General features: G+C 48.2%; 2 protein-coding genes across 3 annotated transcripts; one reads left to right on the top strand and one right to left on the bottom strand.

Annotated features, from left to right (window-relative positions):
• The first annotated feature begins 42 nt into the window (after positions 1–42).
• Positions 43–1,863, top strand: TOMM22 (translocase of outer mitochondrial membrane 22). Its single transcript, XM_042890154.1, has 4 exons — positions 43–188; positions 290–408; positions 588–705; positions 1,096–1,863. The coding sequence occupies exons 1-4, from the start codon at positions 81–83 to the stop codon at positions 1,168–1,170; spliced, it is 420 nt and encodes a 139-aa protein (XP_042746088.1). The 5' UTR covers positions 43–80; the 3' UTR covers positions 1,171–1,863.
• Positions 1,864–2,098: 235 nt separating this feature from the next.
• Positions 2,099–12,183, bottom strand: JOSD1 (Josephin domain containing 1). Of its 2 annotated transcripts, none has more exons than XM_042890151.1 (4): positions 11,319–12,180; positions 6,976–7,104; positions 6,653–6,847; positions 2,099–4,619 (listed from the first exon to the last, which is right to left on the bottom strand). In XM_042890151.1, exons 1-4 carry the CDS (start codon positions 11,501–11,503, stop codon positions 4,520–4,522), a joined length of 609 nt encoding a protein of 202 aa, XP_042746085.1. In that variant the 5' UTR covers positions 11,504–12,180; the 3' UTR covers positions 2,099–4,519. The 2 variants fall into 2 exon arrangements, with proteins under 2 accessions (XP_042746085.1, XP_042746086.1); XM_042890152.1 differs by lacking the exon at positions 2,099–4,619 and adding an exon at positions 4,639–6,431 and having other exon boundaries at positions 11,319–12,183.
• Positions 12,184–12,336: the final 153 nt, after the last annotated feature.

Here is a 12,336-nt window from a genome sequence, read left to right as displayed (position 1 = left end):
CGCCTTTCTTCCGGGGCCGCTCAGTCCGCAGTTCCACTTCCGCCGGCTCGCTGCCCGCTCCGTCCCTGGTGGTGGTGGTGATGGCTGCCGCTGCGTCCCTGTCCCCGGAGGAGCTGCTGCCCAAGGGCGGCGCGGGCAAGACCGAGGAGTTGGAGGACGAGCTGGAGGATGACGACGACGACGACGAGGTAGCGCAGCGGCGGGGAGGGCCGGGAGGGCCGGGAGGGCCGTGCGAGCGGGATGACCCCGTCGGGCGCCCGCAGGCCTGACGCCGCGCTGTCGCCCGCAGCTGGACGAGACGCTGGCGGAGCGGCTGTGGGGACTGACCGAGATGTTCCCCGAGAGCGTGCGCTCGGCGGCCGGAGCCACCTTCGACCTGTCGCTGGCGATAGCGCAGAAGATGTACAGGTGAGGGGCGGCGAGGCCCGCGGGCTGCGGAGGGATCCGCTTTCCGGCGGCCGGGAGGAGGCCGGGTGGTTCCAGACGGACTAAGGGCTGGAGGAAGGGGAGAAGGAACGAAGGAGGGATCCAAGTGCTGCTCCACTGCTGCTGAGATTCGTCTTCCTAATGCGTTTTCTTCCACGCAGATTCTCTAGAGCAGCTCTGTGGATCGGGACCACCTCCTTCATGATTTTAGTTCTTCCCGTCGTATTTGAAACCGAAAAGCTGCAGATGGAGCAACAGCAGCAGCTGCAGCAGCGACAGGTGAGGCTGGAGCTGCACCGCCCGCCCTCATTGCAGTTTGGATGCAGCTCTGGCTGCCTGCTCAGTCCCGCAGTGATCAGCTGGTGCTGCGGCTCTGGAAAAAGCAAAGGTGATGTGTTTGGTGCTGTGGGCTCACTCATCCCACAGCGTGCTCTGATTGCATCCTGGGGGAGTAGCACGAGGCAGCTTCCTCTTGGCCTGCACAGCTGCATCCAACCGCACGGGTCTGGGTTTGGCAAGGTGAAGCTCTGAACCTGGTGGTTGTTGCAGAGAGGGAAAGGGCTAAATGTCTACTCCCAGGGGTGGACACTTCCTCGCTGTGCTCTCCTAGTCCTAATGGCAGATAGTGAGGTGCATCCTCAAAGCTTCTGATCTCTCTCTCTCTTCCAGATTCTCTTAGGACCCAACACAGGGCTGTCTGGGGGCATGCCAGGGGCCCTGCCTCCACTTCCCGGAAAAATCTAATTTGCTGCAGCCACGTTGGATTTGTATCATGTGGGAAGACCTTGAGATGATGATATATTGAACTGTTGATTTGTTGGGTCAGGGCATTTATTTTTTTGGTTCTGTTTTTATTTTTGGTTATATTTTGGGACATTGACCTGTTCATACTGTGGGGGAGGGGGGAAGCCCCCTGTCTGGACCTGATGATGGCTCCTGTCTGCATTCTTCCCCTGTAGAAGTCACGAGTCTTTTCTTTTGCTCAATCAGTACACTGTAATCGGTTACAGAGACTTGGAATCATGGAGTTCCTGTTCTGGACTCCTCGCTTCCCAGAAAAACCACCTTGGGGCACAAGTTGGGCTTCAGACAGCAACAGTCAAACACAAATCTTTTCCTGGCTAACTCAAAGCCTGAGAGCATCGGTGACAGAACAAGAAGCAACTCTCCCAGCAGATGAAGCAAAGGAAGAAGGAGAGTTGAGGGTATCTGTACCCTGTAGAAAAAAAATTCTCTGGGAAGATGTGTGTGCAAATACTTTCACTGCAACATTGTGTGTGTGCGTGTGTGAGTACCAAGGGAGTGGCAGAGGGGGTTAATGAGAATCACATCAGTGCTGATCCTCTGCATCATAAAGCAGAATTTCAGAAATCGGTTGCATATTTTTTTGTATTGAATATTAAATAAATCCAACCTGAGCAGTGTGGTTTTAATAGATGTTCCTTGAAGAGGATGCTTCTTTCCTGGAGCATTGGTGCCACTGAAATTTAAGTGGCTCTGCCCTTCCAGTTCATGCACAGATCTCCCGGGGAGGGGACTCCAAACATTTGGGGTAATTTAAGGGAGTTCTCATAGAGGTGCTAGAATTTCTGTCCACCATTCTACCTCAAGCACCAGGAACCAAGGCTGAAGGTTCTTAATATCATTCAGTTTTATAACCAAAGAGAAAAAAAAAAAAAAAAAAGTTTATTTTTCCTTTACATACTTTGTTACAGAACAATTCAGTTGAACATACAGAAGTGATAAGACATTTATATGGAAATGTTTTTTTTTTCTTTTCCATTTTTGGTTAAACAAAATACATCTCTGTAAACAAACCCAAGACAAGGCTCTAACAAAAACCAAACAAGCAAGAAAACAAACTTGGGCTTTTCCCACTCCCAAGCAGTGGGACTGGACTGGTCTGCCCGCCCTCTGTCCAGCAGCCTTGCTTGCCCCAGGGGTGTGATCATTCAGTTTCCCTTTACCTGAGCAGCTGGATCACACTATTTTCCCCCCACAGGAGAGGTGCTGACATACAAGGAGAGGAAAGTAGCCCCAAAATATTTTAAAACATCTTTGCATATTGTGTACTGATCTATTGGCTTGCAGTTTCCATGCAAACGGTTTCTCCAAAGTGCGGTTTCACGCAGCATAGAAAAATGTTGCTGTAGAGATATTTTTTTTTCTCCCCCTTCCTCTCAAAGAAATGGCTTCAAGTCATGAGCAGAATGCCCACAGGCTTTGCATCCTGCTTGTAAAGTGTTTAAAAACTCCGCCAGCTGGTATTGGTCATTGGAATGTGTTACGAAACAGGACTTGTTCTAGAAACGCTGGGTATTTAAAACATAAAGAGCCATTTGCCCTTGACTTCTGGAGGCTGTGCTCAGAAGACTGCAAAATGGTGCTTGTGGGATGGCCGGGGCTCAGTGAACACCACGCTCGTCCTGTCGTCACACTGCCTCCAGTCTTGGTAACAAGGTGTGAGTTAGCAGTCTCTCACTTGGCTTCAAACATCTGCTCACGCTTTGCTGAGCTCTCAAGAGACAGGCAACTGAGAAAAGGTAGTTACAGCCCACAGCCCTCCTTCTGAAAGCCCCAGTGCCACCAGAACGAGACTTCCCTACTGGCAGAGCAGAATCGTTTGAGGAGCTCCATCCCTTCCCAGCAGTTACCATTTAGCTGAGCCCCCACATGCATAAAGAGAGAAGCAAATGGCAGCTCAGCCAGGAAGAGCTGAACGCAAGGAGCCCTGTCCTCAGCTCAGTGCTTCCTCCTGCTTGGAAGCAGCAACTGAGCTACAGCTGGCCTAAGTGACAGAGAAACAACAAAGATCCCTCTTAGAGTCTCCATGTTTCATCACTTTTTTCCCCCCCATGGAAAGAAGAGGAGAAAAAAGCAATTCACTCATTAATGGAATGTTTGTCAGCCAACACTAAAAGAGAAGCTGATTCAACCACTAGGCCCCACGCTCCAACGCCTGATGATTCTGGTGGACCCTCTGCATCTCCCATATTGGCTGCTAATAACTGTCAAGAGGCAGAAGCTGACTATCATAAGACTTCCCTCCTCAAGTTATTGTTATATACATTTTTTTCTCCTTTTGTGACCAGCTCACTCGTAGGAAAGCTCCTTCTGGGACACTCTGTGTGGCATTTGTGATCGTGAGCTAGACTTCTGGAAGATAATTATTTCCTCTTAAAACTCCTTCAGATTTTATTTTTCTTTCCAAGCAGCCCCTAAACTACTGGGTGTTCATGCAGAAAACCAAAATAGCTTCAGATGTTTAAAAAAAAAATATATATATATATATATATGTTAAAACCCAACATAGCACAAAACCCAGGCAGACTTCAGCCTCTAGTTCAGAAACCTGATACTCCCCCATTAGCTTGTGCCTGCTGTTTTTGCACTGCCTTAGCAAGCCACACGTTGCCAAACAACCACTTGGCCATGTAAATCCTTGGAGATACTGGGGAAGAATCCTCTAGTTACTCAAAGAATTTTCTGAAAGGTGACTTCTTTTTATTTTTTAAACTCACCCCTCCCCTCTAACTCTGGGCACAAACCATCCCTACCAAGCAGAGGGTCGTGCTGAACACCCTACCATTCCTAGTGTTTTGAGTGTGTCCTGAGAGACCCTTACAAGTCACAATTGCCTTCAAGACAACTTGTTTTGGAGGGAGAGGCTTGTGAAGGAGCGACAACGTGCTTGGCCCCTGCTCCTCCCTAGTGAGCTCTAAAGGAACACTGCGCCACAATACACAGCCTTGGGCAACACAGAGAAAGAGAGGTTGGAGGCTTCCAAAAAAACCTGGCCCTGAAGCACAGCTTTAGAGAGAGCAACACCTTCTAGTTAGCTGAAGAGCACGCAGCTCATTCACCTTTTCTATCAGTTGAATGGCTTCCAGTTTCCTCCACTCTGCCCTCAGTACCCCCCACCCACTACCCCCAGTGTCCTACGCCACCGCCCTATTGCACCAAGGAAGAAAGGAAAGAGCCTAACAAAGGAAGTTCCGGAAGAGAAGAGTTGGGGCAACCCATTATCCAGGTTTCAGGACATCATGAGTTCCAGAAAGGGGCAGAGCTGTAGTGAGAGGACAGTTGGTCCAGGTCACACGTCAGCTCTCCAGCTCTGCTGTGCTTCCACCTCCTCTGGCACCACCAGCAGGAGTTCACAGTTCTTTCCTCTTAGCTGGTGTTTCAAAAATTTCCTACAGTAAGGAGAAACAGGAATAAGCACAACTGAATGCAGAACTTCTACAATCTTCTACAACTACACACAGCTAGCTATGCAAATATGACAAGAAATGAGAGGAACATCATCTCACCTCGTTATTTTCTGTCAGAAAACTGAACAAAAGCTCTAGATTCAATACATCTCTACCCAGCAAGCTACTGCAGAATCAGATAGACATGACCGCTTCAGTTGAGAGATCTACACAGATGTCACACCCCAGCTTTCCAAGGTGGCAAAAACAGCGATTAAAAACAAAGTTTCTTTGGGTTGCTCAAGACCAAGAACCACACTTTAAGTGAAAGTAACTTCAACAAATCCAGCACGTGTTTGTGGGAAAAACAAGCAGGAAAAAAAAAAAAAGCAAAACACTGCCATTAGGATGTCATCATCACGGGTCACAGCAGCACAGAACCACTCAGTTGCCTGACACGGCTCTGCAGCCCCTTTCTCGTCCATATGCTTTTTCCTCATACCAAACATGGATGCAATTCAATAACCATTAAAATCAAATCAATGCTTTCTCCCATATCTTTCTGCCCAACTTCTCAAATTCAGCATGTGGGAAGCCCTTATTTATTGCTAAAGAACAGCACACCCAAGACTGGAACAAAAAGAAAAAACTCCAATTAGTTCAGCACAGTAGATCCAGTACTGTGTTGTTCTACCCTGGGAGCTCACAAAAGGCTTATAACCAATTTGTCAAGACTGGAATGACATGACAGGCGCTGGAAATATTGCTCCCTTAAGTTAGAACAAGTCTAGTTGAGACAGCAACGCCATCTGTACACTTTAGAACAGGACAGAATGGCAGCAGAACGGCAACTAAGGACAGGTTAGGTTTTACAGTCAAAGCAAATCACACCAACCATCTGTATTAAGAGTGAAGAGCAGAGGGGAATCAAACCAGATGTGCAACGTACATTGAAATAGGCAAACAGTCAAGAATAGGGCTGCACTCCTAATCTGAGGAGATTTTGTTGGGAACACACAGTACTGAAGAGGCAAAGGTCCCACATTCAAGGAGACAGTGAAGCACAGCACATTTAGTTGCAGCCATCACTCACTGGTGTCAGACTTGGCCTTTACTAGTGACAGAGTGACAGTGATTGCTAGTGATAGAGCCAGCTCTGTAACAGATGAAATTAGGCTCCCCTGAGCTCTCAGAAACCTCTGTTGGCTAAAGTATTTTCCTAGCTTTGCACAAATAAGATATAAATGACATTGGGCTTATGCAGAGAAGCTTTTCTGTAGTGGGAAGGGCCACCCAACAGCTGCCCCACATCAGATCAGAGCCAGCTTCAGCTGCCCCAGAAGGTCCCACTGCTGACCAGAGCTGAGCCATGAACAATGCTGGTTGCGCTCTGGGAGAACAGATTTAAGAAAGGAAAAAAAAAGTGCTACACAACAACAGCTGTGAGAGAGGAATAAAAACGGAGAGATAAGACAGCCCTTCAGGCACCAAGTTCAGTTCAGAAGGAGGTGCTCCCACAGCCCAGGAGAGGCCCATGAAGGAGCAAGCTGTCTCCTGCCCCTCCACCGTCCCCAGCACAGAGAGCAGATCTCCACATGCAGCCATGGAGGAGCCCACAGTGCAGCAGTGGATGCGGCCTGAAGGAGGCACAGCCCATGGAGAGCCCCCACAGGAGAAGTCCTGGACCAGACCTGCAGTCTATGGGGCAGGAGAGCTGAGAGGGGCTGCCTCCCACAGGGATCGTGCAGAGCAGCTCCTGAAGGATGGGCCTTCTGGTATGGTGCCATGTTTGATCAGTGCTTGGAGAGCTGCAGCCTGTGGGAAGCCCACGTGGGATCAGGTCGAGAAGATGGCGCGCTGGGGGAGGGACCCCACGCTCACACAAGGGCAGAGTGACTACAGATCAGCAGAGATGAAGTGTTACGGACTGACTGCAGCCCCAACTCCCTTGAGCCTTGAACGAATTCACCCCTTCCAGTAGGAAATACCTGAATACAAACCCACAAACACATCACAAGGGTGTGGAGAAGACTTACCTGAGCTCACTTTCACCTCCAATCCACTCAGGCATCTTGAGTTTGGAGTCGAGGTTATAGTAAGTGCCTCCCACCTCCCGGACACAGATCCAGTGCTGCCGCTTGAGGGGGAGCTTCAAGGGACCCCAGCAAAGGCTGGAGGGCAGATTCATGATGAAGCCCATCACGTTAGACAGGGCAATGACATTAACATCCCTACAAGGGTACAGAAAACAAACAGCAACAAGATTACGTTCTGGTATTTGAATGCCATCTGGTTCTTGGTTTTCGTTTTTAGCTTTACAGTTGGCAGCCATCTCTGGAATTACACAATTTCTGAATACCTGCGCTTGTCCCACCAAACTGCCTCATATCCTTTGGTCTGAAGCGCTGCCATGATCACGTTCACGTCGTAGTTCCCATTCCCCAGCATGCTCTTCTTGTGTGGCGTCACCATGGTGTTGGGAGACAGCCTGGAAACAGAACAAGAAGTGCTCTAGCAGATGCTTGGCAAACCCATATTCCAAAACTGCTGTGTAACTTGAAGTCTGTTTTCAGGAGATTTGCTTTCTTAGAAGTGAACTATTTCAATCTGCCCCTTCTCCCTTAAGCCAAGAGGTTGAGAGGGCTAAATAATGCATTAACAGTTACTTTGATGAGCAAAACTGCCAAAGATTCTAGCTTTGTAGTGAAAAATTGCCAACATTCCACGTGCATTGAACTGGTCTTTCAGGATGCCATTTTTATTATTTTCCCCTAGTTCAGAATTGGAGTAAATGCTGGTTCCAAATGGCAAACAACAGCTACCACAGCTTCAGGTGTTGAAGTCAACAGCAGTCTTTAAGAGCAGATGAGACCCAGGGTGGGCTGCCTGCAGTTAAAGGTTGTTTTCCCCCAGTGGTAAGTGAAAAGAACGTTCATACATAAAGCTGTGGAAATATTTGGGCTTTAAAGTTTCTAAAGCACTGTCATTGCTGTTAAAAAAAAAAATAATAATAACCTTTTAAGCTTAAAAAAATAAAAACAAAACCTGCCTAGACATCACTTGCATGACTGGAGAATCCAAAAATCCAGAATCAGAGTCCATCATGTAATATGCAAAAGAGGTGAGAAAGTCTTTACTGTCTACAAATACCGAAAATGGATACAAGACATAAGAGATGGAGATATGCAACCCTCACCCCTCTTAGGATAAACACTGCAAGCAGAGAAAACAACGAGATAGTGAGTTAATGTGAGGAGGACAAATGGGCTTCAGCAGCTGGGAGGATGGGCACGGAGGGAAACTGAGAGCCCAGAAGAGCAAGGTCATGCAATGGCAAACAGGAGAAAGCCAAGCCTTAGCTCCATTCCATTGTGATGGGTTGCTCTTTTGATTGGCGAGGACTCCACTAGCTGTGCTGGCACAAGGTTCAGATGTTTCGTGGCACCTGATATCCATGTTTCCTCTGCCTTTCCTTCATGCCAGCTCTGACCCCTGTAACCCCCCTGACCAGGTGAGTGTTACATTTCAGACCAAGTGAGGCTAGATAAGGTATAGGCAGATAACATTCCACATCAGTTCTGTTCTCCTTCAGGGCAGCAAACTGCAGCAGAACAGCCTCAAACAATGTGGTAACACAAAAATCTACTAATATCTGCCACTGAGCAGTTCTCAGCAAGGCAGGGACGTTTGCAGAAAGTCAGTTCCCAGTCTCCAAGTCTCTGGCACGTCTTACAGATCACAGATGCTTCTGTAGCTCGTCACAGCCCTACCAGCATCACCATAAAGCAAGACCACTGGGCTACAATTAATTCCTCAAGAACACTGCTTCAACCTAGCATCTCTCATGAGTGCTGGCAAGCTAGGAAAGCCTCCCAGCTAAGAGCCCTTTGGTTTACACAAGCACCCTCTTGTGGCACAGTTTTCCAAAGACTAGCTTATTTGCAGGCTGAAAGAATGCACTTATCTTTGTTCTCTCCTGTAACTTACAAAGGCCCAGAAATGATAAAAAACAGAGGTGACACTCAGAACTGTTACCCACCAGAAAGCCTTCATCAAAAGCCACCCTGTCTCATTTCTGCTCACATACACTTCAATATGGTACACAACCATCAGCTGAAGGATTGTGGACTAAGCAAGGAACAATAACATTATTTATCTAGAGATTAATCCGGGCAAGACTGATGAAGCTGAACAGAACTACAGGCAACAATCCTTCTGAGTTTCCCAAACTCACAGACCTTCATCAACTCCAACACAAAGCTCTTTTCTAACCAGAGATCAAGAAACAGACTCGAGTGAAGTGGTTTCATTGGCATCTCCACGCAACAACAGGAACAAGTGATCTTACTTCCTGAAACAAAAGGCAGAGAAACAGCAAAAAGACGGTTCTCCTGTTAGAGGAAAGAAGAGAGGGACGACTACAGAACCAGAGGGGAGCTCGGGACATGCTTTGGCACATACTGGAGACGATGATAACGATCACGCTACACTAGCCTGGAGCAATGGGATGCAGCAAAAGGGAAATGAAGGATTAAGAAACACACTTCAATTATTTTTCAAGGGATGTGGTCAGAGCTAGGGAAAGCTCATTTGTGATTTCATTACCATGTCAACACTAAGCTTAAAATAAAAAAAAAAAATGATGCCTAGCAACATTTCTGTAGCTTATTAAAATACTCATCAGTCTTTTTGTCATATTCAGTAGAACCCAGTGTATGACTAGACATGGGAAAAACATGTGGAAAAATGATGTATAAAGCATGGCTAAGACCACACCACTTAAAGTGAAGCCAAAGAGCTACAAACAAGTAGCAACTCCACAGAGAGGCAAAGGAGGAGGCAATTGCTATGCATTCCTTGTAGCTCATCCATTTAGAACATTGTGAATTGGAAGGAACCCACAAGGATGACAGAGTCCAACTCCTGGCTCCACGGAACCACCTCAAATTCAAACCATATTTTTGAGATCGTTGCCCAAATGCTGCTTCAACTACTGCTGTGGGGTTGGATCAGCCTGCATACCTCCATCTGAAGACCAACAGGAGACAACACCAGTTTGGAATTTAAGAAATTCCTCCTCTTGGGGCAAGAGGTCTCACCAGATGAGCGCCTCGATGCTTTCTGAGAAGTTCCATGCTGCACATTAATTCTCTCTCACCACACCCAGAGAAAACCAACTAATTAGATCATCACACCACTTCCACCACAGGAACTGCCTCTGTTTACTTCAGGCCAGTAGAAATCCATCAGTGATTACAGCTCTGACAATTCCTACTCTGGAACAAAACCACAGAGCCTTTATGCTGGACAAAGTGCTGTTGATCAGCTCCTCTTCATGAATAGGCATTTTATTTACAGTACCATTGTAAATAGCACTTCCATCTGATACTTGTAGCTGCTTATCACCACATTTTGTTCACTAAAGAAAGGAAGGCACACACATGACAAGCCGAGCCCCAACTCAATAAAACTTCAGATTTTTAGGGTGGTAGCAACAGTGGCAGGGAACTTTATCCAGCAGCACCTCCAGCCTAACTGCTGCCATGGAGAGCCGTTCCCTATGCCTCTCTAACACAATGTGCTGTCAGCTACTGGAAATAAGGACTCAACCATAACCTCAGTGAAGATTAGATAGAGAGTAAATGCTACAGGGAGACTCCATTTACTACCCCATTCCTTAGCTTCATCAATTAAAGTCACTGGAATTTTTAAAGGCACCCTCAGGACAACTCCACAAAGTGTTAAACAACATGAAATAAACAGCCATACAACAGAGTTATTTTGCAAGGCACATTCATCAATTACAATTTCCCGTGTAAGACTCAAGAATGCCTTTAGTAACTACATGAAGCTGCCAGGAAGAGCTCAGCCAACACTGCAGAAAACATGGCTCTAGCTACTGAGATCAAATCCTGTTTGGTAAGCAGGGTCTCCCTGCAAGGAAATAAAAAAGGCTGCAAAATTTGAGGAATTTCATTTAACTGCTTGAGTAAGTTGACAAAGCTTTAATGTCCAGCATCAAAGTTCTACAGTACTAAATTGAGAAGTTTTTACGGAATCATAGAATGGCCTGGGTCAAAAAGGACCACAGTGGTCATCTAGTTTCAATCCCCTGCTATGTGCAGGGTCTCCAACCAGCAGACCAGGCTGCCCAGAGCCACATCCAGCCTGGCCTTGAATGCCTCCAGGGATGGGGCATCCACAGCCTCCTTGGGCAACCTGTTCCAGTGCTTCATCACCCTCTGGTTGAAAAACTTCCTCCTAACATCTAACCTAAACCTCCTCTGTCTCAGTTTAAAACCATTCCCCCTTGTTCTATCACTATCAACTCTCAAGATGAACCCTTTGTCATCCCAGCCACCTTCACTGCCCAGATCTTTTACTGCATGAAGGTAACACACTGACAGGAGTCAGGGGCAGAAAACAGAAGATGCATTAATGTGGATGCAGTGCAACTACATAGCAGAACAGGTAATAAAGCTCTCAGACACGCTGAACAGTCTGAGAAACAAGAATAAGAGGGGATTTTCTCTATGGAAAAAAGAAAAAATAAAAGAGGAAAAGAACAGGGCAAAAAAGAACCATGCTAACTCAAAGCGGCAGTGTATTCTGAATACTTCTATTTATCCCCAAAAATGAGACCTGCAAATCCCCCTAAGCACCAAAGGAAGCAAATGCTTCAGTCAGTGCAGAGTGCCATACCTCTGAAAAATCTCCTGCAGGGTTTCCCTGGTGAAGGCGTTGCTGTCCTGGAAGACATTGTTGAGGGCATGGAGGGCACACAGCTCCCTGCGCTGCTTCTCGTGGTAAATATGTAGCGGCGGCAGCTGGGGCGGCTCAGGGGACTCCGATTTGGCCTTGTCACCTTTCCATGGCACGCAACTCATCTTCTCACAGGGCGGATGGTGAGGCAGGAGGTGAGAAACTCAGCAGGCCGAGGTCCCTTCCTCAGAGTCACAGCAGCAGCGTGTGGCCCCTTTATTTTATAGGCAAGGGCTGCTCTCACCTCACCAACCCCCCTCACGTGCTTCAGTTTATTCAGTAACCGCCTCTGATGGCTGGCTTTAACGACCACCTCCTTTCTCCCATACCCCATAAAACACCACAGACACACACACACACAACAAAAAAAACCAAACAAAAAGCAGAGAGATAAGCAAAAGATACGGATCCCGTCAGTCTCAAAGTGCCAGTTGGATGCTGCCACACCGCTCCTTTTCTTCCATCTCCGGTACCCAGCGCAGGCCGCAGGGAAGGGCACCCCGCAGGGCCAAGCTGACAGTGCGGGCCCGCCCCGGGGCAAGGGATGGGCCGGGGTCCCTCAGCTGCCCTCCTCCATCGCTGCGGGCAGGGCAGGCTCCAGGATGCCAACGGCTCGGGGAAGGAAGCCGCCTCCGCCTCCTCCTAGGCCATAAAACACAGCTCCGGGCTCCGCAGTGCCCGGCGGGTCGCCCCGCGCCTCCGCCCGAGGGAAAGCTCCGTTAGGAGCGGGCAGGGCTCGCACGGAGCCCCAAGGACCGCCGCTTCCTCGCTGCCCGGCCACGGCCTCCTCGCACCGACGGCAGCAGCGCATGCGCCCCACCCCGCTCCTTCCTTCTCTCCTGCGCCCGGGGGTTTTCTGTCCGGAGCCCCACGGACGCTCGGCGCATTCCATTGGTCGACACAGCTGTCCGTGAAATTGTTCCTCTTTTTCACTGGCCGGTCCGAGAGAGTGCCCGCC

The sequence above is a fragment of the Lagopus leucura genome, unplaced genomic scaffold (assembly GCF_019238085.1).
Source record: "Lagopus leucura isolate 7727_CA_CO unplaced genomic scaffold, USGS_WTPT01 Super-Scaffold_100159, whole genome shotgun sequence".
Classification (NCBI taxonomy): domain Eukaryota; kingdom Metazoa; phylum Chordata; class Aves; order Galliformes; family Phasianidae; genus Lagopus; species Lagopus leucura.
Note: the sequence above shows the minus strand (reverse complement) of the source record. Positions and strands in the feature narration are given on the sequence as shown.

Coding starts and splice junctions, on each gene's coding strand:
- JOSD1 (XM_042890151.1), bottom strand. CDS start 11,503: ATGAGTTGCGTGCCATGGAAAGGTGACAAGGCCAAATCGGAGTCCCCT. Junction 7,105..11,318: donor CTGCAGGAGATTTTTCAGAG/GTATGGCACTCT, acceptor TTCTGTTTCCAG/GCTGTCTCCCAACACCATGG. Junction 6,848..6,975: donor GTTTGGTGGGACAAGCGCAG/GTATTCAGAAAT, acceptor GTACCCTTGTAG/GGATGTTAATGTCATTGCCC.
- TOMM22 (XM_042890154.1), top strand. CDS start 81: ATGGCTGCCGCTGCGTCCCTGTCCCCGGAGGAGCTGCTGCCCAAGGGC. Junction 409..587: donor ATAGCGCAGAAGATGTACAG/GTGAGGGGCGGC, acceptor TCTTCCACGCAG/ATTCTCTAGAGCAGCTCTGT. Junction 706..1,095: donor AGCAGCTGCAGCAGCGACAG/GTGAGGCTGGAG, acceptor TCTCTCTTCCAG/ATTCTCTTAGGACCCAACAC.